Below are 27,416 nucleotides of genomic sequence, written 5' to 3' on the forward strand. Positions count from 1 at the left end.
CCTACGTACCTACCTACCTACCTAATCTATTCAATATATATGTCGCCCAACACCCAGGGACTCTGGGCGGCTCACAAGCAAAAAATAAAGCATACAGTGTAGTTTAAACAAAACAATTTAAAACAATTTAAAACCAAAGGTTAAAAAACATGCATGCAATTTATGATAGATCCCGATCTCTTCCTCTCGCTTAGAAACACAAATATTGTCCGAAGTTTTGGAGTGAAGGTGGGGGGGAGAATCAGAGCCACAGCTAGTTTTTTGTTGTTTCTTTTCTCAGAGCGTAACTTTTTCCAGGAGCCTTGCTTTTTTGCGATCAGGTAATAATAGCAGGAAACTTATGGCCCGAGGGCTAATCCATAAAGTAAATTAACTAGCAGAAACTCAACTTAGTGCAGGGGCTTAGTCCAATTATGGTGCATGATGGGACAGGTGCCCTTAGACCCTTGGCAGAGTTCTCGCTTGTAGAAAGAATGCTTCCGCTGAGGTTTTGCTGCCGTGAGACATTCGGCCAGTTGCTTGTCACACTCGCACGCCGTTCTGCCACAGAGGCTTTTGGACTGGCATTCCGTCCCAGAGGCTTTACACAGCAGTTTGTAGCGCTGCCATTTTACCCTGTTGTGACATTTCAGAGAGAGCCTGGTGTGGCGGTAGCAGCAGTCGTGCAAGAAACAGCAGCGATCCACCGTGTCCAGAGGCTTGCCAAAGCCGCCTGTTCCACAGTGGCAGCCATATAGGTTGAGTGCTAGCAGTGGGATTTGCAGACGATCCCCATAACACAACAATGTCGAAACCATATCCAGGACGCTGCGCTTTTCTCGTTTGCTGCCCACGCTTGGTGTAATTTCTTGCAGGAATAAAAGTCCCACTGTAAGCCACAGGACAGTCTTCATTGCAGAAGCTAGTTTCAGATTTGTTTGTCCCCCTCTGGTATCTTTGCAAGTGAGCTGATTTTCAAAATTCCAGCCACTTTTCTAGTTTTGTATGAACCTCATATTTAAGTCTGTCTTATTTTTATTGGCCTTGTCAGGGACACTCCCAGACAAACTCAGTAATTTCAGACTTCTTTATTTAGCAACATTCGTGGGTTTTTTCTGGGCTTCTTGTGTCCTTATACTTATTTCATTCTTGGCTAAAACCCCTAGTTTTATAAAAACAACAGTTCCTGTACAATGTGTTTTCAGAACAAGAACAAGAAAGTACAAGCTGTAAAAGAGCATTTGCATTTTCAAGATGTGAATACACGAATCCCTGCAATTTAACTTTAAATCTTTGAAAACTTACATTTGGAAAGAGCAATGAGACACTTGTTAATTGTATAACTGTCCAACAAGGGCCACTCACAGCCAGGGAAACATCTGGCTGTTTCTGTATGGAAAACACATGTATTGTGAGAAATCAGAAAACTTGATATTTGCCTGCCAATAATACTTTATGCTAAACTGAAGATGTAAATAATTTATATTGTGAATTGGAATGTCGCCCCGAGTTTTCGGAGAGGGGCGGCATACAAATCTAAATAATAATAATAATAATAATAATAATAATAATAATAATAATAATAATGTGTGTATTTGCCATGCTCCTAGCAAATCAATCACTCAATCAATCACCAAAGAAGTTTCATCTTAAGAATTAACCACCGAATTGTTTTATAACACTTATGCTAGTCAGCATAATTTGAAGTAGCAGGATATGTTAAGGGAAATTTTCTGCTTTAAGCAATTAAATTTTAAGAGCAAAATATTGCAAAAGAGTGATAAGTGGCTAGATTTTGTTTGAAATCGAGGAAAATAAAAAAACACTTTGGGGCGGGGATAACATTTTTGCACTATAGTTCTAAATTATTATATACCGTAGTAAAAAAAAACCCAATGTCATTATCCAATATATTGAATATACCTCAATACTGATCATATATTCCAAAGATCACAACCAACTAATAGAAATTATGCTTTTGGTATTGATTCTTCCAGCATTGGTATAAGAAGGAACTTCTTGTTTGTGAAATAATTGTGTTAATACTGTGAAATGCATGTTGACTCTTTCTTTGAGAGGGTGCTCTAATTGTAGGCTATAAAGTTCATTGTGGATTGTCTATTTCAAAGGTGGGATATGAACCCCTCCCGCCAACTCTGGGAAGAAATATTTTTGGTCGGCAAGTCTATCAACTGCCTGGTCTCTTTGCTTATGGTGAGTATCTGACATGTATTTTGCAAATAAAAAGCCTAAAACACAGTATAATTGTTGTAGTTACTGATGTGTTTGTGAGAAATACACGCCTTTGAACTAGACTTTATCAGATATGTTGTAATAGGTTTGGCAAAAGACAACTTTTGAAGAAAAGAATAGAGTTAGATAACTGAACTTGGTGCATATCTAAACTGGATGTTTAAAAAGAATGTCAAAACTCTGTCTAATTGATTTTTGAATTCAAGCTACTAAGCAATGTTTTGTTAGTAAATGTTTTGTTAATATTTCTTCCTGTGTTTATAATCTTTTCAAGCACCATATTTTAATTTTTTTAGAAATAGATATGCAATGCCACATTTCCCCCCAGTGTGCAGCCTATACAGTAACTTTTAAAAAAATCCCTGTTCAATGTGGTGATTGAATATCTGTTTTGGACTCTAGTCTTTGGCTTTTTGGGGTTACACCCTTATTTGGTTGCCTGTTTATGATTTGATTTTTCTTCATGCATTTCTCTAATAATAGGCACTGAATTTCTATCTGGTTCCCAATTTGTGGTTTCTTTGTATGTTTATTCAGAGCAGCCAATTGTTTTAACTTTAGCGCATAGTTCTTGTTACCATTCAGCAGGGGGGACAAGATAAAGAGGCTCCTGATGTTTGGGGATTAAATTCTTGTTACTCCTTAAGAGTTGAGAGTATTAAGAGTTGAGAATTGATAAAGATATGTACAGACTGCTCATCCTTGCTATAGTGACTAATAGGGTCTGGTAAGGACCATTACATGATATGATTCTGTTGCCTACAGATGTTATGTGCAGCCAATGCATACTTGAATGACATGAATGCGGTTAATTTCAAAATTTTTAGATGGCATTAAATAGAATTAAACTAGCATTTTCTAGGACGATTCAGGTTTGTTGCACTTGGGGGAGAAATGAATAATGGGACAGATGCTTACCTCTCTGTTTTCAGCTAAACATATTACGAAGATTGATGGGAAGGCTGGACTCTTCAAAGGTTTAGTTCCTAGACTCTGGTCAGGAGCCATTGGCACTGTAGTACACAGTAAAGTTTTACAGGTACTTTATAATTTTGTTGTGTATTGCTTTAATATACCAAATATTTCAGATTTCAAATGCTTTACAGCTTAGATAATTTTTGCTTGAATTTTGTAAATTATACAAAGTGATAATTTCTTAATTTCTTATTGCAGAAATTATCACTGAAAACCCAAATATGGAAAGATTCTTCTTTTTTTCAGCCTGGACCAGTTTATTGTTCATTCCATATCTCTACCTGTGATTTGCATTCATTCTGCAAACCAGGATTTCATGTCACAGCTCAGAGCTTCTAGGAGTGAACTAGTTTGGTGTTGAGTTCTTTGATTATCAAAGCTTTTTATTCCTAGATTGTACACATTCTATTTGAATTTGATGTAAGATATTTAAACATTTCTGTGATCTGCAGGGCTACTGCTGCAGTTATTTTGTTAGGTTCAATTTATAATGGTAGTGCTAGGTTATATATTTGAACAAATACAGTGCATACAATCAGGTTATCCTATACGTCAGTGATGGCACGCAGAGCCATATCTGCTGGCACGCAAGCCATTGCCCCAGGTCAGTTCCAACATGCACGTGAGTGTCAGCCAGCTGATTTTTGGCTCGCACAGAGGCTCTGGAAGGGGTTTTTTTTGGCTTCCGGAGAGCCTCTAGGGTGATGAGGGAGGGCAGTTTTACCCTCCCCCAGCTCCAGGGAAGTCTTTGGAGCCTGGGGAGGGTGAAACACGAGCCTACTGGGCCCACCGGAAGTTAGGAAACAGGCCATTTCCAGTCTCCAGAAGGCCTCTGGGGGACGGAGGAAGCTGTTTTCACTCTCCCCAGGCATTGAATTATGGGTGTGGGCACTTGTGCATGCGTGACAGCACACACCCACGCTCTTTCGGCACCCGAGGAAAAAAAGGTTCACCATCACTGCTATACGTATCCTCCCTTAACGGCCATTCATTCAGTGACCATTAGAAGTTACCACTGCTGATGAAATGGTACTTATGTTCAGTCTCTGAGGCTACGGCCATCGCAGTGCTCCTGGGGTCATGTGATCAAAATATAGGCATTTGGTGAGCCACCTGCACTTAAAACCTTAGGGGTGCTTCAACAGCCTCCTTTTCCTCAGATACTGAACTGTTCTGTCAGATTTACATTTTGACAGAGTTTGTTTGCATTCTTCATTGACTGAGTAAGCTATATGTTGAATTTATAGTTGTTTGTTTATGGTGCCTTTGGTGCTTTAGCGATTTGCATATAGAATGTATAGGTCCGTGATGGCAAACCTATGGCATGCATGCCACGGGTGGCAGATGAAGCCATATCTGAAGGCACGCGAGACGTCCAGTGCGCATAGCTGATTTTTAGAGCGCAGGGAGTTTGTTTTCTCCCTCCTCAGGCGCTTCTGGAGCCTGTAGATGGCAAAAAAATGGATCAAACGGCCCAACCGAAAGCCCCCCCCTCCAGAAGGCTGGATATCAGCTGGAATCCGGTTTTCGCCATCCACAGGCTCCAGTGGCTTCAGTGATCCCCATGTGGATGTGCAGAGGGAAGCACGGGGGGTGTTATGTGTGAATGCATGAGAGAGGGCATTGTATTATGGGTGTGTGATCGTGTGCATGAGCTATTGAGCATGCGTGCAGGCCTTTTTGGCACACAAGCAAAAAAAGGTTTGCCATCACTGGGATAGGTTGACTCAACCTTCCATCCTTCCGAGGTGGGTAAAATGAGGACCCGGATTGTGGGGGCAATATGCTGGCTCTGTTAAAAAGTGCTATTGCTAACATGTTGTAAGCCACCCTGAGTCTAAGAAGAAGGGCGGCAGGAAAATCGAATGAATGAATGAATGAATAAATAAATAAATAAGCCAATATAATCTGGTTTACAGAGTTTACCACTGAAGTAGGAGGGTGGGAAAGAATGTAAGTGCAATTATGTACATTTAATGATAATAAAAGTTTGAGAAGATAACCTATGTGCTTATATTTGTATATCTTCTTTCTATCTAGCACTGCCAGAATGCTGACCAAAGAGAGGTAGGTCACGAAGTCCATTTATAAATAACTTCCTAATAAAACTCCTTTTTGAAATTAAAGTTGATGGTGCATGACTGTGTTCTATACCTCAGTCTATGGGAGTGGAAGGCTCTGCAGAATTTGTAAATAAAATTAATATTATGTTTCGGATTGAGGATCCCACAGCAGGCGGTTTTTGAGACTGGCTTTTTCTCTCTCTTTTCTCATTAGGAAGTAGCATATAGTCAAAAAGAATCTGGATCCTCTTTAGATCAAGTTATCAAGGAGGTAAGATATGGGGTTCATTTATCAGGAGATCGGCTGGCTGTCCATCGTGTAGGAGAGCATTCCTGACCTGACACCTACCAAATGTGTTGGCTGGGTAGATAATTGGAATGGTAATCTGTTGTTTTTGAAAGCAGGAGATATGAGGCAATAGCTACCGATTGCATCATAACAAAGTTGAGAAGCATGAATATCTTGTTGGTATAGGAAAACATAGACGTGAGCTATTTCTTTGCCATCATGACATTCTGGCTCCAGTCAAAGCTACTTAAAAGCTATATAAAAACTAGAAGCAAGGAAAGGGGCAGCATGGGGATGAGATCTGCATACCCTGTTAAAAGCCCCCAGCGGTGAGTGCCCCCTCAAAAGTCCTGGCCAACCAGCAAAACTAAGTTTTGATACCTTCTGAGAAGGTCAGAAGGGTGGGCGCAGTTCTTCTCCTTAGTAGTACAGTGATCACTTGTTTATTGCAGGTGTTACCGTATGTTCCAGGACCACCCGCGATAAACGAAAATCTGTGAAGGAGGATTTTGTCTCTCTCCCCCCCCCCCCCACATATTGTCCCTCACTTCCACCCTCTCTATTTGCCTCTCGTGTCTCTGTCTCTCTCGTGGGGGGCTCCCGGAGGCTCCGCTCTGCACCTAGCAGCAAAGCATCGCTATGGCAGGAACAAGGCAGGCATGCCGCTAAGATAGCTGGTCTTGCTGCCGCCGGCAACTGTTGAGGCGGCTCCGGCAGCTTCCCTCCCGGCTAACTCAGTGGTGCACCTGCCTTGTCCCTGCCTTGTCCCTCCCTCACGAGGATTCTCCGAGAGAGAGGCAGAGAGACGAGAGGTAAAGAGAGAGGGCGGAAGTGAGGGGCAATGTGTGTATGCGAGGAATCCTCCTCGCAAGGGGTTCCCAGAGGCTCCGCTCCTCACCAGGTTAAGCCCCAGCAGCAACCTACGATGCACTGAAGCTGGGAAAGGTGAACCGCGAAGTGGTAAGGGATCATTGTAGAGTGTTTATCAAGGTGGGGATTCATAGCGGAAAAGGCTCTTCTCTTTGATCCTGCTCACTGAAATTCCTTAGATGGGACCTATTGGGATATATTTGGGATACACATCTTACTGGGATGTGTCTAAGGCAGTGATGGTGAACCTATGGCACGAGTGCCACAGATGGCATGCGGAGCCATAACTGCCGGCACGCAAGCCATTGCCCTAGCTCAGCTCCAACATGCATGTGTGTGACAGCCAGCTGATTTTTGGCTCACACAGAAGGTCTGGGAGTGCATTTTTGGATTCCACAGAATCTCTGGGTGGATGGGGAGAGCATTTTTATACTCCCCTGGCTCAAGAGGAGCCTTTGGAGGCTGGGGAGGGCAAAACAAGCCTACTGGGCCCACTAGAACAGTGTTTCCCAACCTTGGCCACTTGAAGGTATCTGGACTTCAACTCCCAGAATTCCCCAGCCAGCATTCGCTGGCTGGGGAATTCTGGGAGTTGAAGTCCAAATATCTTCAAGTGGCCAAGGTTGGGAAACACTGCACTAGAAGTTGGGAATCAGACCCTTACTGGCCTCCAGGGGGCCTCTGGGGGGCGAGGGAAGCAGTTTTCACCTTCCTCAGGAATTGAATTATGAGTGTGGGCACTTGCGCATGTGCAATAGCCCACACGGATGCTCTTTTGGCACCCGAGGAAAAAAAAGGTTCACCATCACTGGTCTCAGGGGTTAGCAAGGCAATGGCTTTTTTCTTAACTAACTCAAAACGCAGTTGAAATAGTTTGATCAGTAGAGCAGCGATAAGTTGACGAAGACGTTTAATCTTACTACTTCAATAATGAGACGAGGTGGTACAGTGGGTAGAGTGCAGTACTGCAGGCCACTAAAGCTGAGTGCTAGATCTGCAGGTCAGCAGTTCAAATCTCAGCACCGGCTAAAGGTTGACTCAGCCTTCCATCCTTCCGAGGTGGGTAAAACGAGGACCCGGATTGTGGGGGCAATAGGCTGGCTCTATTAAAAAGTGCTATTGCTAACATGTTGTAAGCCGCCCTGAGTCTAAGGAGAAGGGTGGCATTAAAAAAAAAATCAAATAAATAAATAAATATGATGAGCAGCAGTCATTTAATCCTTTATTGGGATCTGGGTAGATGGGACATCTTGCCCTTTCTTTGGGCTAGCCTTCCTTCTGATATGCTTCCCAACTGTTTTTCATCCTAGACCTCTCAAGAGATGATTGCCCGTTCTGCTGCTACGCTAGTCACCCACCCATTTCACGGTATGTATAGATTCGTCTTTCAGTTCAGTTTCCATCATACCATTGTAGCTCCTAGATACAGAAGAAACTCTCTCCCCTCTACCCTTGGGGTGGGTTTTTTTTTTTTGGCTGTGCATTAAGGTAGGAGATGGCTATGTCCTAACCAATAATGGTTTGCTACCAGGTACGCGCCACTCTGCCTACCGGTAGGAAAAATGGAGCTCCGTGCACAGCTCCAGGTGACCGGTGGGGGCGCGTGTGAATCCGAGCGAGATTTGGCTTCTGCACATGCACAGGAAGCAAAATTTTGTGAGCGGACACGTGCGCAAGATTGATTGATTGATTGGATTTGTATGCCGCCCCTCTCCGCAGACTCGGGGCGGCTAACAACAGTGATAAAAAACAGCATGTAACAATCCAATACTAGACAACTAAAAAAAACCTTATTATAAAAACCAATCATACATACAAACATACCATGCGTAAATTGTAAAGGCCTAGGGGGAAAGAATATCTCAGTTCCCCCATGCCTGACAGCAGAGGTGGGTTTTAAGAAGCTTACGAAAGGCAAGGAGGGTGGGGGCAATTCTAATCTCTGGGGGGAGTTGGTTCTAAATGGCCGGGGCCGCCACAGAGAAGGCTCTTCCTCTGGGTCCCGCCAAACGACATTGTTTAGTTGACGGGACCCAGAGAAGGCCCACTCTGTGGGACCTAACTGGTCGCTGGGATTCGTGCAGGGCTTTATAGGTCATAACCAACACTTTGAATTGTGACCGGAAACTGATCGGCAACCAATGCAGACTGCGGAGTGCTGGTGTAACATGGGCATAGATTTAGTGATTTTTGGCGCACCAGTTACCCGGAGCTTTACGCACATCGCACCGGTAGTGGCAGTAAGTAGGAACCCCCGCCTGGTCCTAACCCTACCCTGTTACATTTTTACCACTTCACAGCTTTTAATTTGCAAACTGTTGATAGTAATTGATTACAAACTATTTGGAAACATTTCCTTTTTATTATTAAAATAATTTTTATTGAAATATAAACATTAAAAAAGAACAATACACAAAAATATACATAAATATAACATACAAACAAATATTAACACAAACCCATCTACAAAACAAACAAAAAGAAAATAAAAACTAGAAAAAGGATATTAAAATTGAAATGTTTCAGTGCATTAAACACACTCTAAAGAAAAGAATTTTCTTACAGCAATTACAATCGGTATATAAAAAAATTGTTCACATTTGTTCTGCTTTTTACTGCCTTATTTTAATCAATACAGTATTACAATATTTCAATCAATTCAAACCGTCTATTTCAATATATACCTTCAACAAGTTGTTATTTGAATGATATCGTTTTTCTTACTTTTATAACTAATGGATCATTATAGTGTAGTTTTATTTTTCTTTCCTTATTTCTAACCATTCATAAAATGAATTCCAAATTTTATAATATTCTGAGTCTTATTCAATTTTAGTGTCAACATATCTGCTTCTGCAGAATCCATGATTTTCTTAATCAATATTTGTTCATCAGATAGTTTATTTTGTTTTGAAAACATTTCCACCCCACCTTCCTTCATGAACGTTAACTAGCTAACAAGGGGAAGTGTTAAAAACCACCATGCAATCAAATACACTGGGATCATCAGCAGATTAAATGACCCAACACGCAAATGTAACCCTAACAATCAAACCCATGACAATCATATCAGGACTCTGGCCATGCTTGAGCATCTCCTTGGGAGAGAGGCAATGAGAGGAACCCAGCTGGGAAGGATGAGCCAGGAATACAGCTGATGATGATTTAGCTTTACTAGATAAATTGTCAAAGCAGTGGAAACTGCAGTTTAATGTTTCCAAATGTAAAATAATGCACTTGGGGAAAAGGAATCCTCAATCTGAGTATTGTATTGGCAGTTTTGTGTTAGCAAAAACTTCAGAAGAGAAGGATTTAGGGGCAGTGATTTCTGACAGTCTCAAAATGGGTGAACAGTGCAGTCAGGTGGTAGGAAAAGCAAGTAGAATGCTTGGCTGCATAGCTAGAGGTATAACAAGCAGGAAGAGGGAGATTGTGATCCCGCTATATAGAGACCACATTTGGAATACTGTGTTCAGTTCTGGAGACCTCACCTACAAAAAGATATTGACAAAATTGAACGGGTCTAAAGACGGGCTACAAGAATGATGGAAGGTCTTAAGCATAAAATTTATCAGGAAAGACTTAATGAACTCAATCTGTATAGTCTGGAGGACAGAAGGGAAAGAGGGGACATGATGGAAACATTTAAATATGTCAAAGGGTTAAATAAGGTTCAGGATGGAAGTGTTTTTAATAGGAAAGTGAACACAAGAACAAGGGGACACAATCTGAGGTTAGTTGGGGGAAAGATCAAAAGCAACATGAGAAAATATTATTTTACTGAAAGAGTTGTAGATCCTTGGAACTAACTTCCAGCAGACGTGGTTGGTAAATCCGCAGTGACTGAATTTAAACATGCCTGGGATAAACCTATATCCATCCTAAGATAAAATACAGGAAATACAGTGATCCCTCGAGTTTCGCGATCTTGATCTTTGCGAAACGCTATATCGCGATTTTTCCACCCGATGACGTCACTCCCTTCCTTTCTCATCTTTCTTTCTCTCTCTCTTTCTCTATCTTGCTTCTTCCTCTCTCACACTCTCTTCCTCCCTCTCTCATCTCTTTCTTTCCTTCTCTCTCTTTCTCTATCTCTCCCGCTCTTGCTCTCGAGCGGCGGGCGGCACCCAGGGAAGGTTCCTTCGGCCGCCCAGCAGCTGATCTGCTCAGCAGCGCAGTAGCAGCGAGGAGCCGAAGATGGGGTTTCCCCTGCAACGGGGAAACCCCATCTTCGGCTCCTCGCTGCTACTGCGCTGCCGAGCAGATCAGCTGCTGGGCGGCCGAAGGAACCTTCCCTGGGTCTTCAACTCCCAGAATTCCCCGCCGCCCACGCAAAGGGGAAACCCCGATCGTGCACCGAGCGGCGGGCGGGCAGCGGACAAGCGGCGGCCGGACAAGCGGCGGCCGGACAAGCGGCGGCCGGACAAGCGGCGGCCGGACAAGCGGCGGGCAGGCGGGCAGGCAGGCGGCTCCTCAGCTGCTGGGCGGCGGAAGGAACCTTCCCTGGGTCTTCCCAGGTGCGGAAGTAAAAACACCATCTGTGCATGCGCGGCCATGGAAAAAAGGGCGTGCATGCGCAGATGGTGTTTTTACTTCCGCACCACTATATTGCGAAAAATCGAGTATCGCGAGGGGTCTTGGAACGTAACCCTCGCGATACTCGAGGGATCACTGTAGTGGAAGTGCAGACTAGATGGACCATGAGGTCTTTTTCTGCCGTCAGTCTTCTATGTTTCTATGGTGGAAAAGCCCCCCGCAGCCCCAGTGAAACGGGTTTCTAGAGTATTTGCAATATGCAAGTGGCTCTTTGATGGTTGACTTCAAAAGATGGGCAGGTCATATTGGGCAGGGTAGTTCTGTTGAGCCCAGTAGTCCTAATCTCACATTTCTTCTCACAGAAAGAGACCTCTTCTCATGGCACTTACAACTGAGTCAGACTAGCTGATTCAGAAAGAGTTTTGATGTCCTCCCACATGCAGCACCTCAGGAGACCTTGGCCACAGGATTTTATCCAGTCTGATTTCCTAAGAATTGCGCAATGCCAGTGCAGTAAACCAGATAGTTTAATTCAGGAAGATACCATTATGGCCAAATGGAATGGCTGCAATTGACATTCCAGCCTCAGCTGAGCAAAAACAATCTTGGCCATAATCAAACTTGATTATTTCAGATCCAAATAAAATCCTAGATGCTGAGCCTGACATTTTCAAAAGGAGCTCTTATTTCAACCCACATGTTGCACCCACATACCAGATTGGTTATACCAGGGGTAGGCAAAGCTGGCTCTTCTATGACATGTGGACTTCAACTTCCAGAATTCCTGAGCTAGCATGATTGGCTCAGGAATTCTGAGAGTTGAAATCCACAAGTCATAGAAGAGCCAGCTTTGCCTTCCCCCTGGGTTATACCATTCAGGGGCATAGCCATTTTGCTTGGGTTCATCTTGAGTTAAGGATCTTGGGATTATATGCTCCCGTGTAAGTGGGTAAAAGATTACAGCTCTTCCTTAACCATAGTTTTTCCCTTTTGATTCTTCTTCTTTAGTGATCACCTTGAGGTGTATGGTGCAGTTCATTGGCAGAGAGACCAAATACAGGTACACACATATTTGCAGTGAAATTGGCTTTTAGCCCACACAAGGGAAGGAACTGAAGGCTGGGAGGTATATTAACGTATGATGTCAGGAGCATTATGTTATTAAGATTAGTAATAGTGTCTGTGGGAAAGGAAATCACATATTACCATATTTGTAGAATATTGATGGATTGTTTTTCCCCTTCAATTTTCAGCGGAGTACTTAGCTCTTTCACCACCATATACAGGGAAGAGGGAATCTTTGGATTTTTTGCGTGAGTACTGTTTACAGTGTGTTTTTACCATTTGTTTTGATGCCGTGAAAGCTAGTGCAGGGGGATTTTCTCAGGATGAGCACAATATGCCACTGGATATTGTACTAGTTACTGGAGAAAGGCTATTATTTGCTTGCTTTCAGAAGGCATCTGATTGGCTGTTGTGGGAGACTGGATTAGAATGCTGGATTAGGTGAGGCAGAATTCTTAAGCAATGCACTATCCCAAAGTGGGTGTGTTAAGATTGTTTAGGGAAATATATTATCCACAAAACAACTTTAAGACAGAGTAAGGTGTGAGTAGTGACAGCAATGGACTGTTCAGGCAAATAAACCAGTACAAAATATATACAGTACAGTGATCCCCCGCTCGTTGCGAGGGTTCCGTTCCAGGACCCCCCGCAACGAGCGGGTTTTCGCGAAGTAGCGCTGCGGAAGTAAAAACACCATCTGCACATGCGCAGATGGTGTTTTTACTTCCACCGCCCTTCGCCCGCCCACCCCGTTGCTCGCGCCTGGGGTTTCCCCGCGCGCGCGCCTGCCTGCCCACGCCATTGTTGGGGCCGCTTCCCAGCTGGGAAGCGAAGCTGGGGTCCCCGCGCGCGCGCGCCCGCCCACGCTACGAACGGCATTTCACCTTCCCTCACAGGCAAAAAGATGCCGGCATTCTGGGTTGATGGGGTCGGACTTCCCAGGCGGAAGGCGTGCCCCTCTCCCCGCATCTTTTTGCCTGGGAGGGAAAGTGAAATGCCGCTCGTAGCAGCTGCTAGAGCCGCCGACATTTCACTTTCCCTCCCAGGCAAAAAGATGCCGGGGAGAGGGGCACGCCTTCCGCCTGGGAAGTCCGGCCCCATCATCCCACTTTGCCTGGGAGGCAAAGTGAAATGCCGGCGGCTCTAGCAGCTGCTACGAGCGGCATTTCACTTTCCCTCCCAGGCAAAAAGATGCAGGCATTCTGGGTTGATGGGGTCGGACTTCCCAGGTGGAAGGCGTGCCCCTCTCCCCGCATCTTTTTGCCTGGGAGGGAAAGTGAAATGCCGCTCGTAGCAGCTGCTAGAGCCGCCGACATTTCACTTTCCCTCCCAGGCAAAAAGATGCCGGGGAGAGGGGCACGCCTTCCGCCTGGGAAGTCCGGCCCCATCATCCCAGAATGCCGGCATCTTTTTGCCTGGGAGGCAAAGTGAAATGCCGGCGGCTCTAGCAGCTGCTACGAGCAGCATTTCACTTTCCCTCCCAGGCAAAAAGATGCCGGCATTCTGGGTTGATGGGGTCGGACTTCCCAGGCGGAAGGCGTGCCCCTCTCCCCGCATCTTTTTGCCTGGGAGGGAAAGTGAAATGCCGCTCGTAGCAGCTGCTAGAGCCGCCGACATTTCACTTTCCCTCCCAGGCAAAAAGATGCCGGGGAGAGGGGCACGCCTTCCGCCTGGGAAGTCCGGCCCCATCATCCCAGAATGCCGGCATCTTTTTGCCTGGGAGGCAAAGTGAAATGCCGGCGGCTCTAGCAGCTGCTACGAGCGGCATTTCACTTTCCCTCCCAGGCAAAAAGATGCCGGCATTCTGGGTTGATGGGGTCGGACTTCCCAGGCGGAAGGCGTGCCCCTCTCCCCGCATCTTTTTGCCTGGGAGGTAAAGTGAAATGCCGCTCGTAGCAGCTGCTAGAGCCGCCGACATTTCACTTTCCCTCCCAGGCAAAAAGATGCCGGGGAGAGGGGCACGCCTTCCGCCTGGGAAGTCCGGCCCCATCATCCCAGAATGCCGGCATCTTTTTGCCTGGGAGGCAAAGTGAAATGCCGGCGGCTCTAGCAGCTGCTACGAGCGGCATTTCACTTTCCCTCCCAGGCAAAAAGATGCCGGGGAGAGGGGCACGCCTTTGGCTGCGGGGAGAGAAGTAGGACTTTCCTAACTCCCTCCCCCCGCAGCCAAAACTCAAAGCCTGTCTCTTTTTTTTCTTGCGGCGAGCCCAAGCCGTTCCCCTCTCGACCGCAGCCGAGCTTCCCTCGGCCCCCTTTGGCCCCGTCGCCTCCTCCCCGCCTGCCTTTCCTCGCCAAGCGCACGAAAAAAAAGAGAGAAGGCTTCTACCAGAAGCCGGGAACGGCGGGCAGGGGCATGAAGGATCTCTTGCGGGGGAAAAGCCGCTAGCCAGCTTTCGGAGCTCCTCCGCCATCACCCGCTTCTGGTAGAAGCCTTCTCTCTTTTTTTTCGTGCGCTTGGCGAGGAAAGGCAGGCGGGGAGGAGGCGACGGGGCCAAAGGGGGCCGAGGGAAGCTCGGCTGCGGTCGAGAGAGAAACGGCTTGGGCTCGCCGCAAGAAAAAAAAGAGACAGGCTTTTAGTTTTGGCTGCGGGGGGAGGGAATCCCGCCGCAAGGTAAGCTTCGGGGCGGGGCGGGCGGGGCCCTTTTGTGCCAGTCGGGGAGGCGGGTGGCGGCTGAAGCAGAGGCGGGCGGGGGAGGCCGGCCCGCCGGAGGGGCGATGCGGGCGGCGGAGACAGGCGAGGTCCCGGCCGCCCCCCGCCCACTTGGCCCCAGACCGGTGCAGCAGGAAAGGGACGGAGAAGGCTCACTGGCAGCCCTTGCCCATCGCCGCGCCTTCGCTTCCCCCCCTCCCCCGCTGGATCCGGCAGCGTGCTGAGGGGAATTGCCGCGGACTGGAGGCAGTGAGGCAGACCGGCTCCGAGGCGAGCGGCCGGAGCTGCGCCCTCCTTCGCCCGCCAGGTGAGGCGAAGGCGAGGGGCGCGCGGCTGCAGCGAGGAGCCGAAGATCCGGGCGGGGAAGACCCAGGGAAGGTTCCTTCGTCCGCCTAGCAGCTGATCTGCTCGGCAGCGCAGCACCAGCGAGGAGCCGAAGATCTTCGGCTCCTCGCTGCTGCTGCGCTGCCGAGCAGATCAGCTGCTAGGCGGCCGCTCGAGAGCAAGAGGGGGAGAGATAGAGAAAGAGAGAGAAGGAAAGAAAGAGATGAGAGAGGGAGGAAGAGAGTGTGAGAGAGGAAGAAGCAACATAGAGAAAGAGGGGGAAGACCCAGGGAAGCCTCTGCCCGGCGGGGAAACTCCACCATCTACGCATGCGTGGAAGGGCACGCATGCGCAGATGGTGGAGTTTACTTCCGGGTTGAAAAATCGCGAATTACCCTGTTCGCAATGGTCGGGGACGCAATAACCGGGGGATCACTGTATATTATATACAGATACAAAGTAGAATAAACTCTAAACACTTCAAATCACAAATAGAATCTCAATATCAAATACAAACCAGGTTAAGAAGCTTACAGCTCTATACACACAGTAACTATCAGAAATACTCCCCCAACAGAAACTCTGTTATCTCCCTCTTATGCCCAACAGGCACACTTCTCTTAAAGATATATCCCATAAATATACATTCATAGTTTATATGTATTGTAACCCAACATAGTAGCATACATGGTACTGACAGGGTGGCAGAAATGAGGGGTTTTATTTCTGGGTGTTACTCAGCCTAGTCCTGCACATGGTTGAACCAGTTTCTGCCATGTGAGCAGTTAGTAGTAACTTACATTGTCGTGTCAGTGTTAAAGTTATCCAACCTTATTACTAGTCGGCTGTTTTCATTTCAGGGGCCTGATTCCCCGCCTGCTTGGAGACATCCTATCCTTGTGGCTTTGTAATATTGTGGCCTACCTCATCAATACCTATGTCCTGGAGAATGGGGTAAGTGTTCTGCTTGTGGAGTAGTATGTCTGTAGTTAGGAAGCAGCAATGACTGCTGAGGCTCCATTTGGTTGCAATTTTCTGGTAATGGCCTTGAAGGGGCCTATTCTCCCTGTACTGCAGCATCCTGAAAAGACATGCACTAAATGAGGAATCTAGTTTGTTTCATGTATGAAACAAACACTTTCTCTCAGGTTATTCTGAGTGGTCCATGGCTCAACAGAACTGGAACCTGATACTCCCAAGGTTTGTTCTGGGCTCCAGCAAAAATAAATTTGAGGTAACCTCGTAGGCCAAGAAGGCAAGACGGATTCACCTCATCTTTCTTCCCCCTCTTTCTCATATGGTTCACTTGTCTACCCCTGCAGCTTCCCAACAGCTTCCATACCTCCATTTAGCTGCTGCTATGTCACTGCTGATGTCCAGAAAGCCTCATACCCCACTTGGAGCACAGTTGCTTTAGGGCTGTGATGGCAAGCCTATGGCACGCGGGCCAGAGATGGCACGCAGAGCCATCTCCGTGAGCACGCCTGCTATCGCTAGCTGCTCTTCCTGGTTCTGTCCCTTGCCCATGTGCCAGACAGCTGCTCTTCTCCGGGTTCCAGGGAATGTAACCCAAAAGAGAGCAGCTGGCTGGTGTGCATGCACGACGGAACCTGGAAGAGCAGATGGCCGCCATGCGCATGCACACCAGCCAGCTGCTTTCTTCCGGTGCTCGGGTACACCCTCCAGTTTCGGCACTCAGTGCTGAAAAGGTTAGCAGAATTGCCTTAGAGCAGTGTTTCCCAACCTTGCCAACTTTATTGTTGTTGTTGTTGTTATTATTATTATTATTATTATTATTATTATTATTATTATTATTATTTACATTTGTATGCCGTCCCTCTCCGCAGACTCGGGGCGGCTCACAACAATGATAAAAACAATACATGGTAACAAATCTAATAATTTAAAATATAAAATAACAGTTTTACATTAAAAAGTCTAAAAAGAAAAACCCCAATATATAAAATACATACACACAGTCATATCATGCACAAAACTACATAGGCAAGGGGGAGATGTCTCAGTTCCCCCAAGCCTGATGACAGAGATGGGTTTTAAGGAGTTTACGAAAGGCAAGGAGGGTGGGGGCAGTCCTAATCTCTGGGGGGAGTTGATTCCAGAGGGTCGGAGCCGCCACAGAGAAGGCACTTCCCCTGGGAAGTCGACGTTTAGTCGACGGGACCCAGAGAAGACCAACTCTGTGGGACCTAACCGGCCGCTGGGATTTGTGCGGCAGAAGGCGGTCTTGCAGGTATCCTGGTCCGGTGCCATGAAGGGCTTTATATAGGTCATAACCAACACTTTGAATTGTGACCGGAAACTGATCGGCAACCAATGCAGACTGAGGAGTGTTGGAGTAACATGGGCATATTTGGGGAAGGCCATGATTGCTCTCGCAGCTGCATTTTACACGATCTGAAGTTTCCGAACACTCTTCAAAGGTAGCCCCATGTAGAGAGCGTTACCGTAGTTGAACCTCGAGGTGATGAGGGCGTGAATGACTGTGAGCAGTGACTCCCAGTTCAAATAGGGCCGCAACTGGTGCACCAGGCGAACCTGGGCAAAGGCCCCCCCTCGCCACAGCCCAAAGATGTTTTTCACTGGCTGGGGAATTCTGGGAGTTGAAGTCCAAATATCTTCAAGTTGCCAAAGTTGGGAAACACTGCCTTAGAGTGATTTCCAAACCGAACACACAATTCTCAATTCGGTGTCAGGATGAAAAACTTGGATTATGGTGCAGACACAAGTCACCAACATTAAGCATTAATTTCAGGCCTAGGATTGTCTGTGCAAAGAATGCTTTATGCACCCCAGGTCGTAAGTATTAGCTAAGCCAAATATTTTTTTCTGTTCTCAACCTATACAGTGGTACCTCAAGATACGAACCCCTCGTCTTACGAACAACTCAAGATACGAACCCGGGGTTCAGAAAAAATTTGCCTCTTCTTACGAACTTTTTTCGTGTTACGAACGCCAAACCCGAACTTCCGGGTTCGGCGTTCGGGAGGCTGCTGGGAAGCCCCCCGGCTGTTTTAAAAGGTGACAGCCGGGCTGCGGGGCTTCCCAGCAGCCTCTGAATGCCAAACGCGGAAGTTCGGGTTTGGCGTTCGTAACACGAAAAAAGTTCATAAGAAGAGGCAAATTTTTTCTGAACCGTTCGGAGGCTGCTGGGAAGCCGCGCGGCTGTTTTAAAAGGTGACAGCCGGGCTTGGGGGCTTCCCAGCGGCCTCCGAATGCGGAAGTTCGGGTTTGGCGTTCCGCTTCGGGAGGCTGCTGGGAAGCCCCCCAGCCCGGCTGTCACCTTTTAAAACAGCCGTGGGGCTTCCCAGCAGCCTCCGAACGGTTCAGAAAAAATTTGCCTCTTCTTACGAACTTTTTTCGTGTTACGAACGCCAAACCCGAACTTCCGGGTTTGGCGTTCGGAGGCTGCTGGGAAGCCCCCAGGCTGTTTTAAAAGATGACAGCCGGGCGGCAGCGTTTTTTTTGCGGTGTTTTTTTTTTGGTTGCATGGATTAATTGACTTTACATTGTTTCCTATGGGAAACAATTTTTCGTCTTACGAACCTTTTGTCTTACGAACCTCCCCCTGGAACCAATTAGGTTCGTAAGACGAGGTATGACTGTATATTATATGGCTGCTTGCAACTATACATAATACTAATACATATTAGCACCATATCTTCTTGTGGGGATAAGGTAGCTTTCTCAAGCAGCACATTTTGATTACAAAAGCAAAGGGTCATTATTTGAAGCACCCAAGGGACTAAATATAGCCCCTATCAGCATCATCTTAAAAGAACCTGATTGCCCTCAGTGGTTGCTGCAGAACTCTAAGAAAAAACTCCTTGGGTTTAAGTAGTTGTGGGCAGGGTTGAGTTTAGGTTGTTGCATTCACTGAAGCATCTTCTTGCCTTAAAACCTTGCAGAGTCCTGGGAGGCACCGTCTATACCTTTTGGTCAAAAGTTGGGAATGATTTGTGTCAATGAGGAATCTGTGTCTTATTGATGAATCTTCTTCCTAGGCCCCCACCATGACTGAGATGAAGGGTTACTCTCAGGTTGTCACTGGAGTGAGTATATAATTCAATCTCTTTTTTCCTCTGGCATAGATGAAAGGGAAAAGGTTCTGGGAGGACCACAAGTCTCATAACTCACTGTTAAACCTTTGGTCCTGGTGATCTTGAGTGGGATGCTAGAGAATTGCATTTAACTAATGGTGTTAAAAACAGCTTTCAATTTTCAGCCTTTAGAATCTCTGGCCAACATTGGAATTTACTATTTCTTTGCTAGAGATGTATCAAATGCTGTTAGTAGGAGCAGATTACTTTTGGGGGTATTTGAGTAATTCCCAGCTTTTTCTTTCCTTTGATTTGTTATCAATGTTAAGATTGTATCCTTCTATTAAGCCCATCAAGTTGCTGCTGCTATATATGGGGCATGGTTAGTAGCAGGGTGTCCAGCAAACCTGGAAAACAGGGAAATCAGGGAATTATCAGGGAAATCGGCAGTTCGCAAAATATCAGGGAATTCATGAAAAAAACAGAATAAATCAGGGGGGGGGGGGGAAAAACCAAACTGTATTAAAATGTTTAAAAGTCAGGGAAAAATCATGTTAAAAAAACCACAACGGATTGCGTTGCCTGGCAGAGTCAAGCAAAAATGAGAATAACTATGGCAACAATTGCTTGCTCAGCTACCAATATTTCTCCACGGCTTAGCCGTTTGGTATGACGTCATCTACGACCGTGCTTTAACTAGATCGCAAGTTATGGGGAAATGTCAGGGAAATATCAGGGAATTTCAAAATGCTTTCCCCCTGGACACCTTGTTTGTGGTAGTTCTGTCATTATCTAGTCCTCAGCCTGATAAGTGAGGAAAGAGTGCTGGTATATGTTTTTTCACTGATACAATCATGTTGTATTGTACTTTCAGTTTTTCACCGGTATGCTGACCTACCCCTTTGTACTTGTTTCAAACCTAATGGCCATTAATAGCTGCGGGTAAGTATACACTTTCTTTTCTCTCGCACAAAGCTCACTTTTCTTTTTCAAGCCTCTTTGTTTCAGTAACGATTGAGAATTTTAGCAGTGTGCTGTACCTTGCTACAACGTTCATGTTTTCAGTAATTGCTCTTGCGAATGTTCATACCATAGCCAACCGAGCTAAAATAAAGTTTGTGCCTTTTTTATACGAGGCTGTTTGGATGACTAAAAGAACTCAAAGGTTTTAATTTAAAAGTACAGTGGCCAAAAACCCATTATTTTATAGAGCCCTGCCTAAAACCAAAATATTTGTGGCTGGAGAAACAGCTAAGAGTTTTTTAAAACTTGAAGGCTTGTGGGCAGCAGCAAATCCAGTACACTTTTAGAAATTCATTATATAAGTGTATGCAGAAAAAAGTCTGGATTATTTCCTTTGGTATTCTCCAATCATATGGAATAGGAATCTACATTTAAGTTTTTAGGAATCTCTGGAGCCAGAAACTGTCTGGATTATGTGATTTTCCTGTGATACATTGTTCTGTGGCCATAGCTTTGCTGATAAAAAGATAAATTCCAAATTTGCGGGATCAGTTTATTTTTGGTTTTGTATTCTAGTTTTGACCAGTGAGATCCTTGCAGTAAAATTACCTCTAACTTATGCAAATGGCAGTCCTCTCATTTGTGCCAAATATCCACTGTTCAGGCCTTTCAGGATTCCATTTAATTCTTGTCTACATTTTGGCGGCTGTTCAGAAGTAAATGCAGCAATGTTCCCTCTAATTTATTTTCGGTGTGGGCAGAAAAGTATAGTGTCTGAGCGGCAGTCCCTTTGGGACTGAGCGGCATAGAAGTATAGATAGATAGATAGATAGATAGATAGATAGATAGATAGATAGATAGATAGATAGATAGATAGATAGATAGAAATCTTTTTTATTAAAAGAAATTAATAATAAAACAAAACCAAAATCTATTACTATTAAAACTAAAACAACCAGCAAAACCAAAAACACAACTATTAATAAATCCATGCTTTAAAATCTTCATTTCTTAAATATTTATCATAGTATTATAGTAATCTAGTAATACAGTGATCCCCCGGTTATTGCGTCCCCGACCATTGCGAACAGGGTAATTTGCGATTTTTGAACCCGGAAGTCAGAACACCATCTGCGCATGCGTGCCTTTTTTTCTATGGGCACGCATGCGTAGATGGGCCAGGCAATCAGCTGCTGGGCGGCTTCCCTAGGTCTTCCCCCTCTTGGCGGGCATCAGCGAGCAGTTTCCCCACCGCCCACGCAAACTCCTCGCTGCTGCAGCTTCGCTCGGGCCGCTTCCCAGCTGAGTACTCAGCTGGGAAGCGGCCCGAGCGAACGGCTTGTCCGCAGCCTGCCTGCCCGCGCGCCCGCGGCTCGCGCGCCCTTCTCCCGCCCACGCCGTTCGCTCGGGCCGCTTCCCAGCTGAGTACTCAGCTGGGAAGCGGCCCGAGCGAACGGCTTGTCCGCAGCCTGCCTGCCTGCGCGCCCGCGGCTCGCGCGCCCTTCTCCCGCCCACGCCGTTTGCTCGGGCCGCTTCCCAACTGAGCCCTCAAGCCAAGCGCAGAAGTTTGCTTTTGGCGCTTGGCTTGAGGGCTCAGTTGGGAAGGCGCGCGGGTGTTTTAAAATGTCCCCGCCGACATGGGGGGCTTGCTAGCACCCCCCCAAACCCGGGTTGGGGGTTCGGGGGGGTGCTAGCGAGCCCCCCATGTCGGCGGGGACGTTTTAAAACACCCGCGCGCCTTCCCAACTGAGCTCTCAAGCCAAGCGCAGAAGTTCGCTTTTGGCGCTTGGCTTGAGAGCTCAGTTGGGAAGCCGCGCGGGTGTTTTAAAACGTCCCCGCCGACATGGGGGGCTCGCTAGCACCCCCCCAAACCCGGGTTGGGGGTTCGGGGGGGTGCTAGCGAGCCCCCCATGTCAGCGGGGACGTTTTAAAACACCCGCGCGGCTTTCCAATGAGTCCCGAAGACAAACGTCAAACTTCCGTGTTTGTCTTCGGGACTCATTGGAAAGCCACGCGGGTGTTTTAAAACGTCCCCGCCGACATGGGGGGCTCGCTAGCACCCCCCCAAACCCGGGTTGGGGGTTCGGGGGGATGCTAGTGAGCCCCCCATGTCGGCGGGGACGTTTTAAAACACCCGCGCGCCTTCCCAACTGAGCTCTCAAGCCAAGCGCAGAAGTTCGCTTTTGGCGCTTGGCTTGAGAGCTCAGTTGGGAAGGCGCGCGGGTGTTTTAAAACGTCCCCGCCGACATGGGGGGCTCGCTAGCACCCCCCCAAACCCGGGTTGGGGGTTCGGGGGGGTGCTAGCGAGCCCCCCATGTCGGCGGGGACGTTTTAAAACACCCGTGCGGCTTTCCAATGAGTCCCGAAGACAAACGTCAAACTTCCGTGTTTGTCTTCGGGACTCATTGGAAAGCCACGCGGGTGTTTTAAAACGTCCCCGCCGACATGGGGGGCTCGCTAGCACCCCCCCAAACCCGGGTTGGGGGTTCGGGGGGATGCTAGTGAGCCCCCCATGTCGGCGGGGGACGTTTTAAAACACCCGCGCGCCTTCCCAACTGAGCTCTCAAGCCAAGCGCAGAAGTTCGCTTTTGGCGCTTGGCTTGAGAGCTCAGTTGGGAAGGCGCGCGGGTGTTTTAAAACGTCCCCGCCGACATGGGGGGCTCGCTAGCACCCCCCCAAACCCGGGTTGGGGGTTTGGGGGGGTGCTAGCGAGCCCCCCATGTCGGCGGGGACGTTTTAAAACACCCGTGCGGCTTTCCAATGAGTCCCGAAGACAAACGTCAAACTTCCGTGTTTGTCTTCGGGACTCATTGGAAAGCCACGCGGGTGTTTTAAAACGTCCCCGCCGACATGGGGGGCTCGCTAGCACCCCCCCAAACCCGGGTTGGGGGTTCGGGGGGATGCTAGTGAGCCCCCCATGTCGGCGGGGACGTTTTAAAACACCCGTGTGGCTTTCCAATGAGTCCCGAAGACAAACACGGAAGTTTGACGTTTGTCTTCGGGACTCATTGGAAAGCCTCGCGGGTGTTTTAAAACGTCCCCGCCGACATGGGGGGCTCGCTAGCACCCCCCCGAACCCCCAACCTGGGTTAGGGGGGGTGCTAGCGAGCCCCCCATGTCGGCGGCGACGTTTTAAAACACCCGCGCCGCCCCCAATCTTCGGCTCCTCGCTAGCGCTGCGGAAGTAAAAACACCATCTGCACATGCGCAGATGGTGTTTTTACTTCCGCAGCGCTACTTCGCGAAAACCCGCTCGTTGCGGGGGGTCCTGGAACGGAACCCTCGCAACGAGCGAGGGATCACTGTACTATGAAAATCTACCTGAACACCAATGCATCAATTAATATATTTCCATAAATTATACTTTTCTATAATTTCATTCAATATTTCCAAGCTCAATTAATTTTCAGGCACTTGGCATTTACTATTATTAACTTACATCAATCTTCTACATTTCCAAGTATATTTTAAATTCATAATGCAAACTCATAAAATCATACAGTACATATCATAAATCCCTTATTTATCATATGTATCAAATTTCTACCACTGTTCTCATTTCTGGGTCTCTTTCCTGTCTCTCCCCCTTTTCTGTCTCATTTGTTTCTCATTTCTCCTTTTTTCTCCCATTCCTTCCCTCTCTCACTTCTCCTCTCTTTTTCCATCCCTGCCTCCTCTCCCCCCTGTGTGTGTGTGTTTGTGTGTGAACTCTTGAACCATTTCCAAAAACAGGTGAGGGCTGTTTTTTTTCTCTGTTATTATTTAAGTGCTTTTTACCATATGCTTTAAATCAAGAGTCACTTCTCTCTGTTCCTCTCTCTTTCCTGTCATTCTCTGCCTCAATCATTTTCTCATTTCTCTTCCCCCCCCTTTTTTCTATCATTTCTCTCTCTCTTCCTTCCACTCTTCTCTCTCTCTCTTGATTTCTCTCTCTCTCACTCTTTCTCTCTTGTTTTCTTTCTCTCTCTCTTGTTTGCTTTCTCACGCTTTCTCACGCTTTCTCTCTCTTGTTCTCTTTCTCTTGCTATCTCTCTCTCTCCCCCCCATTTCTCTCTCTTTCTCACTTTCTATCTCGCTCTGTCTGTTGCTCTCTCTGTCTCTCTCTTGTTCTCTCTTTCTCTCTCTTCCTTTCTTCTCTGGGGAGGGTGACGACGGTTTTTCTTATTTTGAATGTTCCGGGTGGGGGATGGGAAGCTTGCGCACATGTGCGCCTGACATTCAAAATAAACTTTGCCGGCCTCTGCTGTGAGAAGAATGCCTGCCCCGCCTCTCCTGCAGCCCCTTTGCTGACAGTCTGGGATGAAAGCGCTCTCGCTGAAGGGACTACGAGAGGGGCAGGGCGGGCGTTCCCAAAGCGCTAGGAGCGGCTAGCGGCCGGATGAGGAGGACGAGAAGCCGCAGCCGCCACCGCTGCTGCAGCCACTGCTGTGGGAGGAGCCATGCTCCAAAGCGGGAAGCGGAGGAGGAGAAAGCCAGAGAGAGGGGCGGGGTGGGCGGGCGGGGGGCAGCGGCGAGAAGCCAGGGGCACGAGGGGGCCGGAGCCGCTGAGTGGGCGGGGGCGGCCGACATTCAAAACAACCTTCGCACTTTCGTCACTCCCCATCCCCAACTCCAACGACCAGCTCCTTGCGTGGCCTTGGAAAAGGGTGCGGGGGGTAGTTTTTGGGCGCGCGGCCACGCACCTTAGAGTGAAGATTGAAATGCAGGTTAGCTTGGTATAACATACTGTATGGTGAGCATGTGTACCTTAAGTCAATAACAATAAGAAATATTTCCATTGGAAATATTTCCATTGGTTACTTCTTATGAAAAAGTCAATAAGTTTCATGGTGGCATTCCAAATACCATTATGGGATGGGGATGATTACACTTAATTTATGATTGCTAATTTGCTAAATTATCATTTCTGTCTCTGTTCTTGTAAATAATGTGTTGATTATTAGATTGCTCTGCCATATAGAAGCCAGTTGCAGGCCAGTATCCTGCCAGACTACCTGTTGAGTTTTGTCTCAGCCACCTTAGCTCCTGTCCTCCAGCAAAAAGAGACTGGTCCGGAAATGGCCTCTAAACTGTAATCTTGAAACAGGTGCCTGGAATTGTGGCCTGGTGGGGGGTGAATTCTGTAATTCTTGCCTTCTCTTTTCTAGGCTCGCTGCTGGCCTCCCACCTTACGCACCAGCGTACACCTCCTGGTTACATTGCTGGAGCCAGCTTCATAGGGAGGTATGTCTGAAATGTCTTTTCCTTCCTTACAGGAGCCTCATGCTTTGCTTGCAGATGGGTATAGAATTGACAAGGCAGAGTACCAGCATCGCATAGACTTATATTATTATTATTATTATTATTATTATTATTATTATTATTATTATTAATTAATTAAATTTGTATGCCGCCCCTCTCCGTAGACTCGGGGCGGCTCACAATAGTGGCAAAACAATGTAATACAAATCTAATAATTTAAACTAAAAACCCATAATTTAAAAACATGCACACAACACACCATACATAAACAATATAGGCCTGGGGAAGTTATTTCAGTTATATACCGCCTCACAGTGCTTTGCAGCCCTCTCTAAGCGGTTTACAGAATCAGCCTCTTGCCCCAACAATCTGGGTCCTCATTTTACCCACCTTGGAAGGATGGAAGGCTGAGTCAACCTTGAGCCTGATTAGATTCGATCTACCAAACTGCTGGCGGCCGGTGATCAGCAGACGTAAACTTGCATTCTAACCACTGCGTCACCGTGCCCTCCTCTGGGCATACCTACTGTCTAAGCATTTATTTATTTCATTGTTTATATGCTGCCCACTCCAACAGGACTCAGGGTGGCAAGTAAAAATCAAATGAAAATTCCAGACAAAGCTGTCCTTAGTAGCTTAGTGCCTACACACACACACACACACACACACAATGTCTGCATACGGGTTTAGGACATTTAGCCTCCGCCAGTTGGATGAAGCTCTTTCCGCAGCAGCAGCTGATCGGCCGCTGCCTTCACTCCCTCGCCCAAAGGCCCCTAGCTCTTAGCCCCAGCCCTTTGGCCACAAAAATCCAAATTCAGCCACAGCCTTTTGGCTACATGGGACACTTCGCCACCATCCAATCAGAGAGGAATGGCCACTGAGTTCCCTTTCCTCTATCATTCTGTAAGTCTCCTGAATGAGAAGATGGGTCAGGTCAGACTAGATGGCCACCAAGCTCCCTTCCCTCTCTATCATTCTGTAAGTCTCCTGAATGAAAAAGGGGTCAGACTAGATGGCCACCGAGGTCCCTTCCCTCTCTATCATTCAATGTGTGTGTTTGTGTATGAAAGAGCAAACTGTCCCATTCTTTCCTTCTAAAAGTAGCATTTTGTAACAACCATTCTGATTGGATGGTGGCGAAGTGTCCCATGTGGCCAAAGGCTGTGGCTGAATTTGGATTTTTGTGGCCAAAGGGCTGGGGCCAAGAGCTAGGGGCCTTTGGGCGAGGGAGTGAAGGCAGCGGCCGATCAGCTGCTGCGGAGGAAAGAGCTTCATCCAACTGGCGGAGGTAAAAAGTCCCATTCCCCTGCATACGGTCTGGCCCTCAAACCTCAGCTACTGCATAGTGCGTGAATTTCAGAAGGCCGCGATGCTCCTGTCTGCCGGACTCTCACCTGCTTCATTTTTTCTTCTCATTTAGTGCAACATGAGCCGAGGCAACAGCCTGTTTTTCCGAAAGGCGCCTACAGGAAAACGATACATGTGGGAAGAGAAGAGATTTCAATGAGTCCGCAGCGTTTTGTGGCTGCTTGCAGATACACAGAATGACGGCAGTGTGTTGATTTCTATATACAGTTCTTTTTTTTTAAAAAAAATAATCATTTAACCTTGGGAAATGGACTTGACTGTGAGCATGACTTATTGACAAAAGTGGAATGTGGAAATTCTGTTCCCCCCTTTGAATTATTGGGGTGATTGCCAAAAAAGCTGCCACACTTGGGGTTGGGATTGGGGAGGAATGGAGGTTTACTGTTTTGTGAATGGGGATTTTTTAAAAAAACTTTCTCCATCTATGTTGGGAATATTCTTGCCCTTCATGTTCTTGCTATACTACCCAGGTATGACTGCAACTTGGTTGCAAAGCCGTGGAAATAAGCTGCTCCTGGAGCAAGGTGGATTCTGTTTGGCCTTGTGCATTTTATTTGCAGCTGTTACATTGAGTTGGGCAATGTGGACCAATTTTTATTCCCTTACCCAGGGAGAAAGTCATTTCTCAGTCTTCATTCTTTCAAACATATTGTTAAACATTGCTTTAGTTAAGCCCAAAAGATGAGTCTGCTTGTCTATACTGAAGGTTCAGGGTTAGCAGGAAGCAACTAGAGCAGAGGGCTTCAAACTTGGCAACTTTAAGACTTGTGGACTTCAAC

At 47.0% G+C, this 27,416-nt stretch overlaps 2 protein-coding genes across 2 annotated transcripts in view; one reads left to right on the forward strand and one right to left on the reverse strand.

Moving 5' to 3' along the window:
- Nucleotides 1–26,889, forward strand: part of MTCH2 (mitochondrial carrier 2) — a 28,264-nt gene extending 1,375 nt beyond the window's left edge. The window contains exons 2-13 of the mRNA XM_070727910.1: nucleotides 2,109–2,193; nucleotides 3,165–3,271; nucleotides 5,248–5,274; nucleotides 5,485–5,541; nucleotides 7,740–7,797; nucleotides 11,974–12,025; nucleotides 12,219–12,278; nucleotides 15,865–15,958; nucleotides 19,027–19,074; nucleotides 19,937–20,004; nucleotides 25,173–25,248; nucleotides 26,690–26,889. Coding sequence (XP_070584011.1) covers nucleotides 2,109–2,193; nucleotides 3,165–3,271; nucleotides 5,248–5,274; nucleotides 5,485–5,541; nucleotides 7,740–7,797; nucleotides 11,974–12,025; nucleotides 12,219–12,278; nucleotides 15,865–15,958; nucleotides 19,027–19,074; nucleotides 19,937–20,004; nucleotides 25,173–25,248; nucleotides 26,690–26,776 — 819 coding nt within the window. The 3' untranslated portion in view covers nucleotides 26,777–26,889. The remainder of the gene's footprint in view (nucleotides 1–2,108; nucleotides 2,194–3,164; nucleotides 3,272–5,247; nucleotides 5,275–5,484; nucleotides 5,542–7,739; nucleotides 7,798–11,973; nucleotides 12,026–12,218; nucleotides 12,279–15,864; nucleotides 15,959–19,026; nucleotides 19,075–19,936; nucleotides 20,005–25,172; nucleotides 25,249–26,689) is intronic.
- Nucleotides 390–893, reverse strand: LOC139157081 (phospholipase A2 crotoxin basic subunit CBd-like). Its single transcript, XM_070733438.1, has one exon. It carries the CDS (start codon nucleotides 891–893, stop codon nucleotides 390–392), a length of 504 nt encoding a protein of 167 aa, XP_070589539.1.
- Nucleotides 26,890–27,416: the final 527 nt, after the last annotated feature.

The sequence above is a fragment of the Erythrolamprus reginae genome, chromosome 1 (assembly GCF_031021105.1).
Source record: "Erythrolamprus reginae isolate rEryReg1 chromosome 1, rEryReg1.hap1, whole genome shotgun sequence".
Taxonomy (NCBI): domain Eukaryota; kingdom Metazoa; phylum Chordata; class Lepidosauria; order Squamata; family Dipsadidae; genus Erythrolamprus; species Erythrolamprus reginae.

What these genes read in the sequence shown, in the direction of transcription:
- LOC139157081 (XM_070733438.1), bottom strand. Translation starts at nt 893, where the DNA reads ATGAAGACTGTCCTGTGGCTTACAGTGGGACTTTTATTCCTGCAAGAA.